This window comes from Nomascus leucogenys, chromosome 5 (assembly GCF_006542625.1).
Source record: "Nomascus leucogenys isolate Asia chromosome 5, Asia_NLE_v1, whole genome shotgun sequence".
NCBI lineage: Eukaryota > Metazoa > Chordata > Mammalia > Primates > Hylobatidae > Nomascus > Nomascus leucogenys.
The window spans coordinates 75839573-75859283 of NC_044385.1; the positions used below are offsets into that span (position 1 = coordinate 75839573).

General features: G+C 45.8%; 1 protein-coding gene across 1 annotated transcript in view; it reads right to left on the reverse strand.

Moving 5' to 3' along the window:
• Positions 1 to 7346: 7346 nt before the first annotated feature.
• The window catches only part of EBPL (EBP like), a 31190-nt gene continuing 18825 nt past the window's right edge, over positions 7347 to 19711 (reverse strand). The window contains exons 2-4 of the mRNA XM_003270097.3: positions 16503 to 16572; positions 9681 to 9819; positions 7347 to 7832 (exon numbers count right to left, since the gene is read on the reverse strand). Coding sequence (XP_003270145.1) covers positions 7592 to 7832; positions 9681 to 9819; positions 16503 to 16572 — 450 coding nt within the window. The 3' untranslated portion in view covers positions 7347 to 7591. The remainder of the gene's footprint in view (positions 7833 to 9680; positions 9820 to 16502; positions 16573 to 19711) is intronic.

The window sequence follows — 19711 nt, forward strand, 5'->3', positions numbered from 1 at the left end:
GGCTCAGGAGCCGCAGGTTTCGGCCAGTTGTTCTGCTCTAGTCCTGAGCACCCTGGCGTGTTTTACAGTTCTGAGACTGTCCTATATTCAGGGCCTGTACCATGGACAGATGCAAAGCCACTAAATGTGTGAGCTGGCATACACAAGAACAGTTATATTGAGTGTTTATTACATGCTCGTCCCCACAACGTTACGTGCTAAGCACTAGGAGTCGCAGTTTTTGGGGTGTGGAGGCTGAGGATGAGGGCAGTTACATATCTTGTCAAGTCTCCCCCTGGCAAGGGGCAGTTGTAACTCAGCACTGCCTGGTGGCACAGCCTGGGCTCTGGGCCCCGCCCCACCCATCGCAGGCGTCCTGGCTGTGACTGTTCCCCATGGCACTGGGCAGGCCGCTCACCTTTTGTTGTTGCCAGGCTCTTCGATAATCCCTGTCCATGGGGTTCATGAGATTATAGTGAGGATCAGATAATACAATGAGCAGAAAAGTGCTTTGGAGTGGAGTGAACACGCACATGGGGTGCCAATCACAGCCAGTCCTTTTCCTAGATACCCAACAATTTGGCATCCCAAAGGGATCACCATCTCTAGCATGTGTTTATGAGCTGACTAGAAAAAAGAAAAAGGCACATAGACGCAAGAAGACAGAAGTGTGATTTTTAAAGTGGGTACACCTTTACCCAGAGCTGGAAGGCATGAAGGAGGTAAGGATGGAGACCCACCGTCTAGAGGCTTTGAACCGAAACCTTGGAAGAGTGAACTCTCTCAGACCTCACGGCTGCCCCCACCCACTCCAAACCCTTCCCCTAAATGCTTTAGACACTAAAAATACCCCAGCCACCTGCTGCCCTGGGAGGCAATAAATCATTGGCCATCCAGCACCAGAATCTGGGCCAAGATGGCAGCGGACACAGACCCAAGGGATCAGTTCCCTTCCTCCCACCCAGGCCACCATCAAGAGCCTGCCTGCTGCTGGGGGTGGGGGAGGGCGGGGCGGGGGGGTGAGGGAGTGTGTTCAGAGGACACAGGATCTGCTTGGAGGCTTCTGGGGCCAGAAGTGCTAAGTGGGTGTGGGGTGAGCGGAAGGGAGTGAGTCACTGGAGGGGATCCTGGGGAAAGGGTGGCCCCTGTGCCGCAACAGCCACCTGCTTTATTATATAGAATAAGGTCATCTCATCAAAACCACCGCTGAGCCACCCAACTACTGTCCTACTACTCCAGGGCCACCAGATGTCAGTGTTAAAGGGAGCATGGATATTGGTGATCAGATGTCAGGACAGGGACTGAATGCATGGAGACCGTTCAAACCAGGGGCGCTCAGGGGCAAACCTGTGAAATCGGTTTCCTGCTTCCAGTTCTTAGAAATTAGATCCTACCCCCAGGGACTGAAATCAGTCCGACTCCCAAAAGGTAACCACAAAATGCCAAAGATCTGTTCATCTTCACTCTCAGCACAATACCATGTATCAGAAATGAGAGGCAAAGGCAGAATTTCTAATTTACTTATTATTAAAATGCATCATCAACAAACACACCATAGCGGGGAACACGAAGCAATGTGTTGTAGTGTAGTGTTGCTCAAATGTGAAAAAGCAGGGACCCCTGAGAGTCTCCTTTGTTTTGTTACCTCTCTCTCTAGAAAAAGCACTGCATTGTAAGTGACTTGGTCCAACCAGTGAGAAATACAAACAGGACCATTCATAGACAAAAAAGCGAAAAATAAAATTCAGTGGCTACTCAAGTATAATGAATAGACCCAAATGATCAGAAATGTGTTTACGTTGATTTTTTTAGAGCATTAAAAAATCCACAAAATTTGGGAGGCTAAGGTGGGTGGATCGCTTGAGCCTGGGAGTTTGAGACCAGCTTACACAACATAGTGAGACCCCATCTCTACAAAAAACTTAAAAATTAGCCAGGTATGGTGGCATATGTCTCAACTACTCAGGAGGCTGTGGTGGGAGGATCCCTTGAGCCTGGGATTGAGGCTGCAGTGAGCTGTGATTGCACCACTGCCCTTCAGCCTGGGCAACATAGTGAGATCCTGTCTCAAAAAAAAAGCTATGTGGCCTTGGGGAGGTAATCTGACCCATGTGCCTCAGTTTCTGTGTCTATAAACTGGACCTCTCCAAAGCCCCTTTAAGTAATGTAAGATTCTAGGATTCTAAGTGTGACTTTGAGAGGTTCCTGTGGAGTTGGGAAGGTGAATGTACAAAAATTTACAGTATAAACAACACTGGGGAGGTATCTTAGTCCATTTTGTGCTGCTGTAACAGAAAACCTGGGTCTGGATAATTTATAATACACAGATTTATCTGGCTCATGGTTCCCGAGGCTGGAAGTTCAAGATTGAGGGACTGTGTCTGGTGAGGGAGTTCTGCTGTGTCATCTCATGGCAGAAGGGTGGAAAGGCAAAAGGGCACAAGCATGAGAGAGAGAGAGAGAGACAGAGAGAGAGACTGAGAGAGAGAGACTGAGTGACAGAAAGAGGGAGCCAAACTCATTCTTTTATCAGGAAGTTGCTCTGCTGTGATAACTAACCTACTCAGCAATAAGGGCATTAATCCATTAATGACAGCACAGCCCTCATGACCTAATCACCTCTTAAAGGTCCTACCTCTCAACGCTGTTGCACCAGGGATTAAGTGTCCTTTTTGGGAGACACGTTCAAACCACAGCAGGAGGGATGGATTCTTTGCCCGAATCACTCCCTACAATATAAGCTGTTCAAAACCCATTGCGAATCATTTTATATATTCGTGAAAGCATGCTTTCTATGGCTGGCTCCCAGGCAACAAATGTGACGGGCAGAGGATAGAAGGTACCAGAGTAACAGATCTCTAAAGGTCGCAAGCAAAACGTAGACTTTTAAAATAAATTCTGCCAGGTGCCACTAGTGGCTCATGCCTGTAATTCCAGCACTTTGGGAGGCCAAGGCAGGAAGACTGCCAGAGCCTACAAGTTTGAGACCAGCTTGGGCAACATTAGACCCCATCTCTACCGAAAAAAAAAAAAAAAAAAAGCCAGGCGTGGTGGCTGTGCCTGTGGTTCCAGCTACGTGGGAAGCTGAGGTGGGAGGATTGCTTGAGCCTGGGAAGTCGAAGCTACAGTGAGTTGTGATTGTGCCACTGCACTCCAGCCTGAGGTGACACAGAGAGAGACCCTGTCTCAAAAGAAAAAAAAAAGAAAGAAAATAAATTCCAACTGTTTATCAAGTAGTTGGAGATATTGAGGCTTGAAGAGGGAAGCAATATTGAGGCAGTGCCTTGTTCATTGAATCTAAGAGGCCGTCAAGCATAAGATGTACTGTACTTTGGACAGAACAAACTGGCAGGGTGTGGTGGCTCACACCTGTAATCCCACACTTTGGGAGGCTGAGGCAGGCAGATTGCTTGAGCCCAGGAGTTCAAGACCAGCCTGGGCAACATGGCAAAACCCCGTCTCTTCAAAACAAACAAACAAAAACCTAAAATGACAAAAATTAGCTGGGTGTGGTGGTGCACACCTGTGGTCCCAGCAACTCTGGAGGCTGAGGAGGGACGATCACTTGAGCCTGGGAGACAGAGGTTGCAGTAAGCCAAGATCGGGCCACGGCACTCCAGTGAGCCAAGATCAAGCCACTGCCCTCAAGCCTGGGCAACAGAGCGAGATCCTGTCTCAAAAGAAAAAAAGAAAAAAAAAAAAGAGCCACTGCCAACTAAATTATGACACATAAACTGCAAAATGCATCCTAATTTTAAAAATGTTAAAACGTGGGGGAAAGTACATCTTGAATCAATGAACTACAGCATCCCCTCAGTGTGCCTGCTCCCACCTCCTTGTGTCAGGGCGTGACGAGATTCTACTCACAGTGATTGTGGCTCCTTAACTGCTACACAGGGACACCAACCCTCCTCCCAGCTCACTTCATTGTGAAGGCATTTAGATGTGTCCTTACTTGGCAGCAGAGTGGTCTGTACTCCAAGTTCCTGTCAGAGTATAATCCCCATTTCTCTCCCATTTGATACTCAGCAAAAACTCAATGGAGAGAAATCATGCTTGCAGTACTGCCGGCAGGATTGGCAGCCCGTCCACTTTGCTCTACTCTGTTTACCCTTGGATTGAGCCAGATCAGCAGAGAGCAAAGCCCTGGAACCATGCTGGGTAATCCCTCATGGGAAGGCCTGCGCAGATGCTCCTGCTGGCGCACTGTTGGCCCACGCCAGGGAGGCTGCTAGAAACAGCCCGAGTTGTCCTGAATTTGCTGTCAAGGACACCGCAATGGGTCTTCATGAGGACCACTGGAGACATTTTTCATGTCTTCATACCAGAAATTTTAAAAAATAAATAAAATTTTAAGAAATGGAGGATATGATCACTACGCATTATATACATGCAGCAAATTTTCTCATGTATCCCATAAATGTGCACAAATTAAATAAATATGAAGGTGTTTTTCTTAATGCAGTTGTTGTAATCATAAAAAGTTGTGCATGGATGATGTATTAGTCCACTGTCACATTGCCACAAATAACTACCCGAGACTGGGTAATTTATAAGAAAAGAGGTTTAATTGGCTCAGGGTTCTGCAGGCTGTATAGGAGGCATGGCTGGGGGAAGCCTCAGGAAACTTAGAATCATGGCGGAAGGCAAGGTGAAGCCGGCACTTCCTACATGGCCGGAGCAAGAGGAAGAGAGCGCGAAAGGGACATTGCTACGCACTTTACAACAGATCTCGTGAGAGCTCTATCATGGGACAGCACTAGGGGGATGGTGCTAAACCATGAGAAACCACCCCCATGATCTAATCACCTCCCACCAGGCCCCTCCTCCAACACTGGGAATTATAATTCAACATGGGATCTGGGTGGGGACACAGAATCATATTAGGTGATGTAAAATTCACTTCCTTACAAAGGTTTATGGCTATGGTTAAAACACATCAGCCTGAGTTTAGCCCATGGGGAAGGAAAGAATAACTACTGATAATGAACTAGAAAATCTGACTGAATAAATTACCAAATAAAATGATATTATTCTATGAACAAAAATAAAATACACCCTGAGCAACATAGTGAGACCTTGTTTCTATTAACAATTTAAATTAGCTGGGCATGGTAGCACATGCCTATAGTCCCAGCTGCTTGAGAGGCTGAGGTGGGAGGATAGCTTGAGCCTGAGAGGTTGAGGCTGCAGTGAGCCATGATCTTGCCACTGCACTCCAGTGATAAGAGACCCTGTCTCAATATAAATAAATAAATAAGAAAGTATAACATATATACAATTTATAAGTGTACAGCCAAATGAATTATTGCAAATTATAACTACCCCAAATGAAAAAAATAGGACATTACCAGAAGCCCCTATGACTTCTCTCCATCACTGCACCCATCTTGTTCCCCAAAGGCAATTTCCATCTTGATTTCTTGATTTTTCATTTTTTATTTTCGTTTTTTTATACAGACTAGGTCTCACTATTTTGCCCAGGCTGGCCTTGAACTCCTGGACTCAAGCAATCCTCCCTCCTCAACCTCCCAAAGTGCTGGGATTACAAGTGTGAGCCATTGCGCCTGGCCATCCTGATTTCTAACACCATTGATTAGTTTTATGTTTTTAAACTTTACATCAATAGAATCACCGAATATGTATTCTTTTGGTCTGGCTCCTTTTGCTCCTCATTATGTCTGCGAAATTTCTCCATGTTGTTATGAGTAGAAGGTTGTTCGTTTTCTTTCGAGACAGGATCTTGCTCTGTCACCCAGGCTGGAGTGCAGTGGGGTAATCATGGCTCACTGCAGCCTTGACTTCCCAGGCTCAGGCAATCCTCCCCTCAGCCTCCTGAGTAGCTGGGGCTACAGGTGCCACCAAACCTAGCTTTTTTTTTTTTTCCATTTGTGGAGTGAGGGTCTCACTATGTTGCTCAAGGCTAGTCTTGAACTCCTGGACTCAAGTGATCCTCCCGCCTTGGCCTCCCAAATCATTGGTATTACAGGCATGAGCCATCATGCCCCGCTGGTTGTTGGTTTTCACTGCTGTACAGTAATCCATTTATGTATATACCATAACTTATTCATTTAGATTGTTTCCAGCTTGGGATTATTATGAATAATGCTGCCACTTTGGTGCATATATTAAGCATTTCTGTGAGGTACATACCTAGGAGTCAAACTGCTGGGTTACAGGATATAGATGCTTGGCTAAGCTCTGGGGGTGACTATGGGATGACCACAGAATGGACCACCCCCAAGGGCAGCACTATCAGTGAGGCCACCACTGGGGCTACTCAGCCCACAGACCCTTTGTGCTCAGCCATGACTACCTCTTGATACCCAGGGAGTTGGACACTTGGTATAGTAATGCCAAACTCTCACATTTCCATGATCTTACTTGTCTGCACAAAACAGAAAAGAGGGAGAGAGGGTGGGGGTGGCAGGGAGAGAGAGAGAGATGGAGGGAAGAAGACAGGAGAGAGAGACAGAGAGAGAGAAAGGAAACAGTAGAAAGTGGCCTCTATATTTTCACCCTCCAAATCTCTCAAGTACTTCTGAAAGGTAAAACCAATTTGGCATCTGGGACCAGGGCCTGCAGCCTCTGCAGGGTAAGCCTCTGTAGGAAGCCAACCTAGAAGGAGAGTGGAACACAGACTGAGCTATCAGAGCTACAGCATCCGCCACAACATACCAAGGGCCTGGTCTATGTACTGGGCAAGGCAGAGATCAGATCTGTGAGCTTAAGAGTCCAGTAAGAAAGGCAAGCGCTGAACAAGTTAATGTAAGTAACTGCTCCCCCGCCACCACAGAACTGCTAATTCATCTCCCAGACGAGCGTTTTCTGAAACGCAATGCAATCATGCGTCCCTCTTGGTGCTGAGGGTAAGTGCCAAATTGGTGCTTTCCTTCTCTCAATTCTGTAGAAGGTTAGGGCATGCATTTTGCATATTTGTTTCATGCTCATCTTATTATTTCTCACTCTCACTTTCCCTGTGTTCCTATTTCCTGATTTACTTTTCATCATAAGGTATTATGTATTTCTGCAAGGCATCTCCAATCTTCCTCCTTGAAAAAGGACAGATACAAATCAATCATCTGTCTGCGTGGGGCCCCAACGTTTACCCATTTACTCAGGAGGAGTCAGCTCACTCACCAGCACCTATTATCATGTTTTGTTGGGTTCACAAATTTTAAATAGTATAAATATAAAAACAGAAGCTTTCAATTCATTTCTGGTTTCACACTGGTAACCAAAAAAGACTAGTGAGAAGATTAAAAGATGAGGCAAGAACATGTCCTTTGGAATAAAAAATTAATGTAACACTGCAGTATTCTAAGATAATTGGTTTTACTAATGTGGAACAATTAATGCCAGCCATAAAATGTATAATTAAACATTTTATTATTACAAATTCAAATTTGTTCTCTTTTCCCTATATCACCATTTAATTGAACAACAACACAACGAAAACTGGTCACCTTAAAACCAATTTGAAACAGGTTGTTCAGGAGCAACAATACAAAAACAAAGTGTAGACTGGAATGTATTACATTTTGGCCAAACAAAAAGATTTGATTCATTCTGGCTCATGAAGTTAGATAACGGTGTTTATGGTTTTGAAAGTTCACTGAAACTTTTTCACTGAACTGGTTTCTTTCTGATGCATTTTCTTGAGTTCCACCCATGACTGCCACAGTAGCAGTCCTGGGATCAGAACCCACACACCGTTAAAAAAACACAGGTAAACCCAACAGTAGAGCCAGTTGCTGGTGTTGAGGTTGGGGCTTCTGGTGAGCCACTCTGGGAGGAAGGTCATCCAGCAGCCATACAACTCACACACGCACAGGGTGATCTGCAGGAAATGCCTGTTGGAGACAAAGAAGCCCGGAATGAACCACCACCTTGGCACAGTTTGGCATCAGAGTCATGACATCTTGTCTGTAATGGCAGCATCAACAGTCTTCGCTATGAAAACCTCCCTAAGTTGGGCCTCAGGTGTTGGGTGGTGCTGTTTTGATGGGGGTAAGTCAATCTAATCAATGAAGGCTCATTCTTTCCTTAGAGGAGCAACACTGCCCTTTCTAGATTATTCTCAGAGTTAAGTAAGGACCCTCAGTGATCCTGACCCATCCTTAGGGAAATTTGGTGAGATCACACCTGACTTAGCACAGAGAGGCCTGACTGTGAATCTCACCATGAGCCATTATAAAAGGGGAGAGTGAGTAATAACCCCTTCCTCAAACAATGTAGCGTAGACTAAATGAGATATGAGGATAAAGGGCCAAGCACTGGGCAAGGACTCAATAATGCAAATATTACAAATGTTTGAAATAATAAACCCATGGGCACATGTAGTAAGTTTGCAACCAGCATCATGGAGTGAAAAATATGTCAAGGTACCAAGGAAAAATTTAATTTTTATTGCCAACTATCTTTCTAAAATTGGGTGGGGAAGGAAGCTTTAAATAAGACTTCTTCATTACAAGATGGTGGAAAATGGAATGCAGCTGTGCCTACTTGACATTGTTTTAGGGATTCATCTCAAGATAGCAATCTATTCACCCCAGGCCACTCTGTCCCTAAGGAAAGAAAAGGAAGGAAGGGAGGAGAGTTTATAGTCTCTCAGAGTCTGATAGGATGGATAATTTTTTCATCTTTCTTTTTTTTTTGAGACGAAGTCTCGCTCTGTCACCCAGGCTGGAGTGCAGTGGCACGAACGTGGCTCACTGCAACCTCCACCTCCTAGGTTCAAGCAATTCTCCTGCCTCAGCCTCCCGAGTAGCTGGGACTACAGGCACCCACCACCATGCCTGGCTAGCTAATTTTTGTATTTTGAGTAGAGACGGGGTTTCACCATGTTGGCCAGGCTGGTCCCGAACTTACGATCTCGTGATCCACCTGCCTCGGCCTCCCAAAGTGCTGGGATTATAGGCATGAGCCACCGCACCCGGCCTCTCTGCACTCTGCCTGCCTCATACCCTTCACAATCTGCTTCTGAGAAGATTTCCTATTTATCTTGCAAGTCTGACTCCAAATTATATATGATAATTTACTTTTTGTTAAGGGGGACAGGAGTTTTCTTGAATGATTTGGGGGGAAAAGGATGGACGTATTACCGTTTTATTCTCCAAAGTATTGGCGGCAAATCATCCAAGAGCGTTAGCACCATTCTTGCCTCTACAGAGTCTAGGTTGTTATTAAGATAATATTTCTCATATTTTTGATTCTGAAAAGTCTGAAATGATCCCAGTAGCACCATCACCCTTATCTCACATAAAATAATTTTCATTTCTCTTCTGCTTTTTTGGAGACACGGTCTTACTATGTCACCCAGGTTGGAGTGCAGTGGCGTGATCATGGCTTACTGCAGGCTTGATCTCCTAGGCTCAAGTGATCCTCCCACCTCTGCCTCTGAAGTATCTGGGACTACAGGCGCGTGCCACCACACCTAATTTTAAAATTTTTTATTACTTGTAGAGACAGGGTCTCACTGTATTGCCTAGGCTGGTCTCAAACTCCTGGGATCAGGTGATCCTCCCGCCTCAGCCTCCCAAAGTGCTGGGATTACAGGCGTGAGCCACCGCGCCCAGCCTCTATTCTTCTACCTTTTATCTAACAAGTATGTGTGGTCACAACCTACTCCAAAGGTCACCTAAGTGTTGGGACATGTAATGTCTCCCCTCCTTCCAGCAGGACAGAAGAAGGGCACCTACCGGTAATATTTTTCTTTGACTACGGCATAAATGAGGAACAATGCCAGAGACCCATCCAGGGCAACGGTCAGAATTTCCACAGACACAATGGTTGGATCGAAATAAACCCATCTTGCATCAGCTTTGCCATATTCTTTCCCTAAAGACAAAATCCATGTTGTTACTCAAATGGCAACACTTTTTATGACAGTTCATGGAAATGACCTTTCTTTCCTTTAAGGTGGAGATAAAATGAGTAATCGCCACTCTCTCTGCATTCTTCACAATGCCTTAGTAGATGGCAGGAGAAGCCCTGGGACCAAAATGTGTTTACCACCTGACACAAGCACTGAGAACAGCAGCAGGTTACAGGTGTCCAATCATTCAGTTTCCAGCATGCTTTCACATATGCGCCCTCCTCAGCCCCACCCTCTTCAATGTAAGTGGCAGAATTTTAAAAGAATTCAACATGGTCGGGTTTGGAAAGACAATCTCCAGTCATGATCTTGGTAAATACATTGTAATTCCTTACTTCAAAATTTCCATATAAATTCTGTAAGTATAATGGAGATGTCAGAAATTTGTTATGAAGGACATGTTTATAAAAAAACACGTTTACGGGCGGGCGCGGTGGCTCACGCCTGTAATCCCAGCACTTTGGGAGGCCGAGGCGGGCAGATCACAAGGTCAGGAGATCGAGACCATCCTGGCTAACATGGTGAAACCCTGTCTCTACTAAAAATACAAAAAATTAGCCAGGCGTGGTGGCGGGCACCTGCAGTCCCAGCTGAGGCAGGAGAATGGCATGAACCCAGGAGGCGGGGCTTGCAGTGAGCCGAGATTGCGCCACTGCACTCCAGCCTGGGCGACAGAGCGAGACTCTATCTCAAAAAAAAAAAAAAAAAAAAAAAAAAAAAAACTTGTTTCTTGGCCAGGCACAGTGGCTCACGCCTGTAATCCCAGCACTTTGGGAGGCCAAGATGGGCAGATCACTTGGAAGTCAGGAGTTTGGGACCAGCTCAGCCAACGTGGCAAAACCCTGTCTCCACTAAAAATACAAAAATTCGCTGGGCGTAGTGGCGCATGCCTGTAATCTCAGCTACTTGGGAGGCTGAGGCAAGAGAATTGTTTGAACCCAGGAGGCGGAGGTTGCAGTGAACCGAGATCGCACCACTGCACTCCAGCCTGGGCAACAAGAGCTAGACTCTGTCTCAATACAACAACACGTTTATTAATAACAGAAGAGAAACTAGGTGCTGAAGGGACAGTGGGCAGGGAGGGGAGGAGAGAGCCCGGACTGCAGAATGAATCGGAGTGGGCAGAGGGGCGTCTCCGCCCACAGGGACAGGGAACTCACAGTGGCCCTCCCACAGTCTCAGCTGTGCTGCTTGGGGAGCCAGTGTGCTCTTAGAGATCCATCCAGACCCATTATCAGAGTGGTTTCTTCTCGGGAATACCGTGACTCAGAAAGTCTTTTCAGGGCTGGAATGATGGCCAGGTATTGTGGAGGCCATTAAAAATTATTTAATTACTTTCTTAATTTGTAAAAGCGATACATGCTGGTCCTAAGATCTCAAATGATTACAGTGAAAAAAATGGAAGTGATCACCTTGTCTACTCCTTTAATACTGTCTCGCATTATTCAGAAAGTGTAGGGGGCGGTGGCTCACGCTGAATCCAGCACTTGGAGGCGGGGCGGGGATCACAAGGCAGGGATCGAGACATTGGCTAACGGTGAACCTGTCTCTACTAAAATACAAAATAGCGGGGGGGTGGGCGTGAGCCAGTATCGGGAGGCTGAGGAGGAGAAAGCATGAACCGGGAGGCGGAGCTGCAGTGAGCGGATGGCACTGCCTGGGCGACGAGACTCCGTCTCAAAAAAAAAAAAAAAAAAAAAAAGAAAAGTTGTGATGGCCACAGAGGAGCCTGTGATCTGCTACTGAGCAGCACACAGCTCTTGTCTCATAAAGGCCAGAGGAAGGATCCCTCAGGGCCTGGGACAAAGGTTTCTAACAAAAGGCTGTCCTAAGAGAAAGGACAATAAGAGGATTAGCTATTTAATGGGATAACACACAAGGCATGTGCTGAGGGAATGTTCTGTGAGAGGCCACGGAGAGTCATCAGCCTGTCCTTAGCTGACTATCTGCAGTCTCCTGTGCCCTTCAATAACTAACTGGAAAACAATGTCATATTGAAACGTTTCTCCCCTAAATTTAAATAGACATACAATAGGTGAAATGTACCAGTTAGTGCACCTAAAATCTAATAAAATATCACCTAAGTAAAATGTCAGTTCTTTAGGAACAAAAAGAGATATTGACCAAGTCTTCTTTTTTTCTGAGAAGGAGTCTCACTGTTACCCAGCCTGGAGTGCAATGGCACGATCTCGGCTCACTGCAACCTCTGCCTCCCAGGTTCAACTGATTCTCCAGCCTCAGCCTCCCAAATAGCTGGGACTACAGATACCCACCACCACACCCAGCTAATACTGATTGATTGACTGAGATGGAGTCTCACTCTGTCACCCAGGCTGGAGTGCAATGGCCAGATCTTGGCTCGCTGCAACCTCCGCCTCCCGTGTTCAAGCGATTCTCCTGCCTCAGCCTCCCAAGTAGCTAGGATTATAGACACGCGCCACCATGCCTGGCTAATTTTGTATTTTTAATAGAGATGGGGTCTCACCATGTTGGTCAGGCTGGTCTTGAACTCCTGACCTCAGGTGATCCACCTGCCTTGGCCTCCCAAAGTGCTGGGATTACAGGCTTGAGCCACTGCACCTGGCCTAATTTTTGTATTTTTTGGTAGAGACAGGTTTCACAATGTTGGCCAGGCTGGTCTCAAACTCCTAACCTCAAGTGATCCATCTGTTTCGGCTTCCCAAAATGCTGGGATTACAGGCGTAAGCCACCGTGTCCAGTCTTCAACAAGTCTTTTTTTTGTTGTTGTTAGCATTTGGAAGGTATTATGGTAGGCCCTGATAATGCAGCTGCAAGTAGGACCATGTTGGCCCTTAGTGGCCCACATTCTAGTGAGGCTGAAAACCAGGCAGTAAGTGGCGGTTAGAGAATACCAGGGCAGGGAAGAAGTGGCACTGAAGCGAGACTACGAACTTCAGGGAAGACTTCCTGGAGGAGGTGTTTTGATCACTGCCTCTCTTCCCTGTTGGTGAGGGATGGACTTCTGCCTGAGGGCTATGGTGATGGCTGAACACACAACACCCAACACTGGGCAGATGAGATGGAGGAGATTTATTAGTCGCATACGCTCGAGGCCCGGGAAAGGAGGACATCTCGCCATGCAGGGCCACATGGGGGTTGCACCTGGGAACAGTGTTCGGGCAGGGGCCACGGAGGCAGGCTTTGCAGTAACAAGAGGAGGGGGTGGGTTGAGCCCTGGTTCCCGAGAGAGGATGTGATTGGCTTGTTTGGATAATTCCATGGGCAGACTGGTGGGAACTGAAGCCTGCTACTGACGGGACAAGCATTTGTCCCCTCCAAATCTGCGCCTGCTCCCCTTGACAGGGGGAGCTATCTGGTTAGGGAACCTTATATGTGGAAGCAGAGTGGGGAGAGAGACTTGCAGTTTGGCCATCTGAGGCCCCCCTGGATCTTACCAGGTATCAAAGCAGACATAATACTGAATCCTGGCTGGGCAGGGTGGCTCACACCTGTAATCCCAGGATTTTGAGAGGCCGAGGCGGGTGGATCAGTTGAGGTCAGGAGTTTGAGACCAGCTTGGCTAACATGGTGAAACCCTGTCTCTATTAAAAATACAAAAATTAGCCAGGCATGGTGGTGCACACCTGTAGTTCCAGCTACTTGGGAGGCTGAGGCAGGAAAATCACTTGAACTGGGAGGCAGAGGTTGCAGTGAGCTTACATCGCACCACTGCACTCCAGCCTGGGAGACAGAGCAAGACTCTGTTAAAAAAAAAAAAAAAAAAAAGGCAGACATAATACTGAATCCTAATTTCAGGCCTTATACCACAAGAGGTGACTCCAAATCTGAGTGGATAATAAGGGTGTTTCAGGGAGGAGCACGTGCAAAGGCCTGGAGCTGAGATGTAGTGTGTCTGAATCTACAGACAGTTTAGCAGAGCTAATGGTGGGGGAAGGTTAATGCCTGAGAGGAAGGTAGGGGACGGATAGTAAGGGGCCCTGGAATCCACCAGTCCCAGCGCATCTCCCTGTGGCATCTCCCTCTGGCAGTCCCTCTGGCATCTCCTCTACTGCTAAACTTTAACCATCTCTTTGCTTACTAAACACTGAAACAATAAAAAGGCAAACAGGAACATTAAAAAGCCTGATGATGTGATCGTTTCCATTGATTCTGTGACTGATAACTGGGCTTAGGTGAGGTTTACAAGGAAAAGATGCAAACTAAGGGTCGGGGTAGATTTCCTCAACCAGAGCCACTGTTGTGTCCTCAACCAGAGAGTGGAGACCAGGAGACGCTGAGTATTCATGAGGTTTATGGCTGGCCCTGCATCCCAGTGAAGCCTGGCCCTGCATCCCAGTGAAGCCAAGGTTGGAACACAGGTCATCATCAGAAGGTCCTGCCCTAGACACACAGTATCAGAATCTGCATTTGAGTAAGATTCCCAGGTGATTTGGGGCACTTTGGAGTCTGGGAAGTACTACTTGCTTTACATTATCTACGGGATTTTTACTTTCATGAAAATAAAGGACACCTTCATTAAATGAGTTTTTACTGCATTTTGGTTTTTAGAAATAGGGTCTTACTGTGTTCCCCTAGCTAAACTCAAACTCCTGGGCTCAAATAATCCTCCTGCCTCAGCCTCCCAAGTAGCTGGGGCTCCAGGCTTGTGCCATTGCACCCAGCTAGTTTTCACTTCTTTAAGGTGCATAATGTAAACGTGAAGACGATAGAGAAAGCCTGTGTTAGACATTCGCATTTCATGGGATAGAGCCAAATCTGGGCTGTTTGCTTTCTCTCATGCCAGGCAGGGCAGCCAGGGGAGGAGGTGTCAGCACAGCATCTGGCAAAGGGGAGAAGAGGACGCTCAGCAGGGAGGAGCTATGACTCAGGCTGGGGTCCGTCAGCCTCTGGGCTTCACCAGCAATCCCCGAGAAGAGTTTAATGCAGCCAGTCAAAAGTGCATAGCTGCATTCAGCTGGGCCCTGGATCTGAAGTGGCTCAACTCTGGTCAAGGGGACTCAGACTCCTTGGCTAGGACTTGAGGCATCAAAAATGACACCTTTTCCTTTGGGAAGTACTAATGAGCCTACTCAATTCTCTAGATGTTTCCTAACACTAGTGGTGAACAGGAGTCCCCCACACAGATCCTAGCTGGAGATGATTTTAGAGTCACGAAAGAAATGAGATAAATGGGCCAGGCGCGGTGGCTCACGCCTATAATCCCAGCACTTTGGGAGGCCGAGGCAGGCAGATCATGAGGTCAGGAGATTGAGGCCATCCTGGCTAACACGGTGAAATCCTGTCTCTATTAAAAATACAAAAAAATTAGCCAGGCGTGGTAGTGGGCGCCTGTAGTCCCAGCTACTCGGGAGGCTGAGGCAGGAGAATGGCGTGAACCTGGGAGGCAGAGCTTGCAGTGAGCCGAGATGGTGCCACTGCACTCCAGCATGGGGGACAGAGTGAGACTCGTCTCAAAAAAAAAAAAAAAAAAAAGGAAACAAGATAAATGATGCAAAGTTTCAGAAGCAAAACCTGAAAGCAGTTATCCTGAGAAAGGCAGTTTTATAAAGTGGCAAAAAAAAATACCTGTCGGTATTGACACAGTACATGGCAGAATATCGATGCTAATTGATTGAATATTGACTGACAATGAGCATGAAGACTTTTGGAAAGGATCTACAAGACCACAAATATATATGTACAATAAAAAGAAAGTTGATATTAAAAGTATGGGAAAAGCACCCAGTTTAAATGCTACAAGCTCTTCCATCTGCACTCACTACCAACATTTTTTTTTTTTTTTTTTGAGAGGGAGTCTTGCTCTGTCGCCCAGGCTGGAGTGCAGTGGCATGATCTTGGCTCACTGCAAGCTCTACCTCCTGGGTTCACGCCATTCTCCTGCCTCAGCCTCCCAAGTAGCTGGGACTACAGGGGCCCGCCACCACGCCCGGCTAATTTTTTGTATTTTTAGTACAGACGGGGTTTCACTGTGTTAGCCAGGATGGTCTCCATCTCCTGACATTATGATCTGCCTGCCTCGGCCTCCCAAAGTGCGGGGATTACAGGCATGAGCCACCACATCCGGCCACTCACTACCAACATTTTTTATTTTATGTATTGTTTTTTAGAGATGGACTCTTGCTCTGTTGCCCGGGCTGGAGTGCAGTGGTGCAACTGTGGCTCAATGCAGCCTTGAACTCCTGGGCTCAAAAGATTCTCCTGCCTCAGTCTCCTGAGTAGCTGGGACTACAGGTGTGCACCACTATACCTGGCTCATTTAAAAAACTTTTTTTAAAGATAGGGTCTTGCTATGTTGCCCAGGCTCAAATATTGTTTAACATAATAGCTTTATTAAGATGTAATTCACATGCCACACAATCTACCTATTTAAATAATTGGTTTTAGTAGAATCACAGGTTTGAATCACCACAATCTAATTTTAGAACATTTCATTACCCCAAAAAGAAATTCGTGCCCATCAGCAGTCACTCCTCATTTCCCCCCACCACCCCCACCCCTACCCTCATTCCCAGGCAACCAATAATCTACAATATCTCTACAGACTCATCTATTCTGGACATTTCATATAAATGAAATCATACAGTATGTAATAGAGGCATTTGACAGTCACACTTGCAATAAACCTCCTCCAACATTTCAAACGCAAACATTTTTAATTACTTACATAAAGAAGCAATTAAGCCATCGGAATTTGCAACGTTTCCTACTAAAGACAAGTAGACAAAAGGGCCTTCCTAGAGAGGAGAAAATGAAGACATGCTCTAATACAGCATCACAACCACAGGATGGCACCGTAGATACATGGCATTGCCTGGCTCTATCCCCCACCCTTCTCCATGGCTCACATCCTGGCCAGAGCCTGGAAACATCCACACAACCTTGTGGGATACAATCTTGGGGCCTGGTTACCTGGACCTTGGAAATGGGTATGTCTCACCCTAATGTACAATTAATGTTGTTTTTCAATGATTGGCATTATAAAAGCAGAGATGTGTTCTTATGTGGAAAAAGTGAAATTTTTGCATAAGAGTTTAACTGTTGTATTAAATAGAGTAAGCTCTAGATTATTCCAGGGATCTTAAGTCTTTGCGGAGAACCCCACAGAAGTTCGCTTTTTTTTTTAACCCCAAAAAATCTAAGATCTTAAAGAGAAAGGCAATCAAGTTTATACCAGCACTGAGCAATCCTCCCCCCTTCTCCTATATGAGGGCAAGTTTAGGAAGATTTAAAACAGTTACAGGCTACATTTAACATTCAGGTTAGGCTGGGCGCGGTGGCTCACGCTTGTAATCCCAGCACTTTGGGAGGCCGAGGCGGGCGGATCACGACGTCAGGAGATCGAGACCACGGTGAAACCCCGTCTCTACTAAAAATACAAAAAATTAGCTGGGCGTGGTGGTGGGCGCCTGTAGTCCCAGCTACTCGGAGAGGCTGAGGCAGGAGACTGGCATGAACCCAGGAGGTGGAGCTTGCAGTGAGCCGAGATCGCGCCACTGCACTCCAGCCTGGGTCACACAGCGAGACTCCGTCATAAAAAAAAAAAAAAAAAAAAAATTCAGGTTATAAAATATCTGCAATTACAGTTAGTATTTTCCCATCACTGAAGTGCTTCTTTGCCTAAGATTTCTAAAACTAAACAGCTAGAAGCCACTGGGATATCTAATTGTCATGTTGCTCCTTTGAACAAATTTTGCTGCTGGTCAATAAAAACTTTTTTCTCATTCCTTTTAAACAATCATTTGTATGACATTAAAACTGGGTCCTGCCTCCCCCAAGGTCACCACTCTCAATGACATCTCTTTGCAGTTCCCGTGGTGATTTCATAATATACTTACACTGCTATTTCCTTTGACTACTAGCGGGAAAAGCTATTGTTCCATTGATACTCCTTCCCCTCCCGTTTCCAGTCCTTTGAGTTTCTGATATATTATTCTATTACTTACCCAAATTTGTAACTTAAGTAAAAAAACTGAAAACCTCAGCTCACTCACTCATCAATGTTGTGCAGTCTCTGGGCTTCTTGACCATGAAAGAGTATGACAGCCTCTACCAGGCTCCCTGCACCCTGTTTCCAACTCTCAATTTCTGTCGTTTGCTTGTGCATTGTTGAGACTGATTACATGTCCTTTCTTGTTCTCTAAACATATTTGTTTTCCCTGTTTTATCCGTAACTGGATTCTAAAAGCTGAAAAGTCAATTAACAGCATTTACGATGTTGTGATTATGGAAACAGCATTCACTGTAATGGGCCACAATTTCTTTCCTTAGGGATCCCGTATCCTGACTCCTGTGTCATTTAAGGATAATGCTACAAATGAAATATCCTTTTTTTTTCTTTTTCTGAGATAGTCACACTCTAAAGCTGAAGACAGGCTGGAGTGCGGTGGTGCAACCTCAGCTCACTGCAACCTACGCCTCCCAGGTTCAAGCGATTACAGTGCCTCAGCCTCTCAAGTAGCTGGGACCACAGGCGTGTGACACCACACTCAGCTAATTTTTGTTATTTTTAGTAGAGACGGCATTTCGCCATGTTGGCCAGGCTGGTCTCAAACTCTGGCCTCAAGTGATTTCCCCACCTCGGCCTCCCAAAGTGCTGGGATTACAGGTGTGAGTCGCCGTGCCAGGCTCCAAAAATCATACCCCTTAAAGGACATTAAAAAAAAAAAAGACAAATAGCTGTGTTTTTAAACAAATAAGTACTCCCCAGTCCACTTACTTTGCAACACTCTATTATTACCAGCCAATTTTTTATTTTTAGCAGAGCCATAGGGTGAAATCCATACCACTTCCTTGCTTTGGCCTGAGAAATTTCTACACGAAGCACATCCACTGGGCTGGCCAGTGGGGCAATGGGGCTGGGCTGGATTTGACCCTCTCTAGGCCTCAGGCCATCTATCTGTAAGATGAAGGACTTCCTTCCTATAAATTGTGAATCTCATCCTAAAACTAAATGCAACCTCCACTGACGACCTCTTTCACTGGACCCATTAATGAGACGTAGAGTCTGACACTAGGTTGCAGACCTTTCCCCAGAAGCAACTCTGGGTAACAGTGAGACGGGGAACTGGAAATCAGTAACATGCAGGAACCTATGAGTCTATAACAAATCTGTTTCCTTTTACATCTACCTGTTGAAGCTCTACTCATTTTTCAAATCCCAGCCCCAACCCCCTTCTTCAAGAAACCTTCTTCGACCTCCTAGTGAGAATTAATATCTCACTCTCCTAAAACTCCCATGTGACTACGTTTGTTTCTGTAACCAGCAGCTATCTGCTCGCTCTGGACCCCCAGCTCCCATTGGATCACACGTCATTGGGATCTGGAATACTGTCATCTCTACCTTAGAATCCCTAAGAAACATGACATTGTGTTCAGTGTTTGTTAACCTTGAATTAAGTTCATATAACAAATTACTTATAAAGAAGGATGCCCTGAAGAGGCTTTTAGAATGCCTTATCTATTTCTAACCGTATTAATGTCCTAAATGTAAAGATGGAATAATACCTATCAAGTGTAACGAAAATTCATGCCTTCAAATGCTGATCAGGTGTCACCTCCTCCAGGAAGCAAGATTTTACTATTCTCCTGTTGGGAGGTCGGTGCCCTCCTACACAGAAAGCTGCTCACTTGTCTCTTCCCAAAACTGCCAGTTCTCTGAGGGCCAATTCTTTGTCTTTTATCTCTGTATTCCAAATGGCTAACACTTAGTACATGCTAATAAGCGTTTCCTAAAAGAGTAAGAAATAAAAGGGAGAAAACAAGACAGTTAAAAATAATAACAATAATAATAATAATCTGGTTAGAAAATGGGCAAAAGAAATGAATAGACATCTCACCGGAAAGTACATAAACATGGCAAATAAGCACATGGAA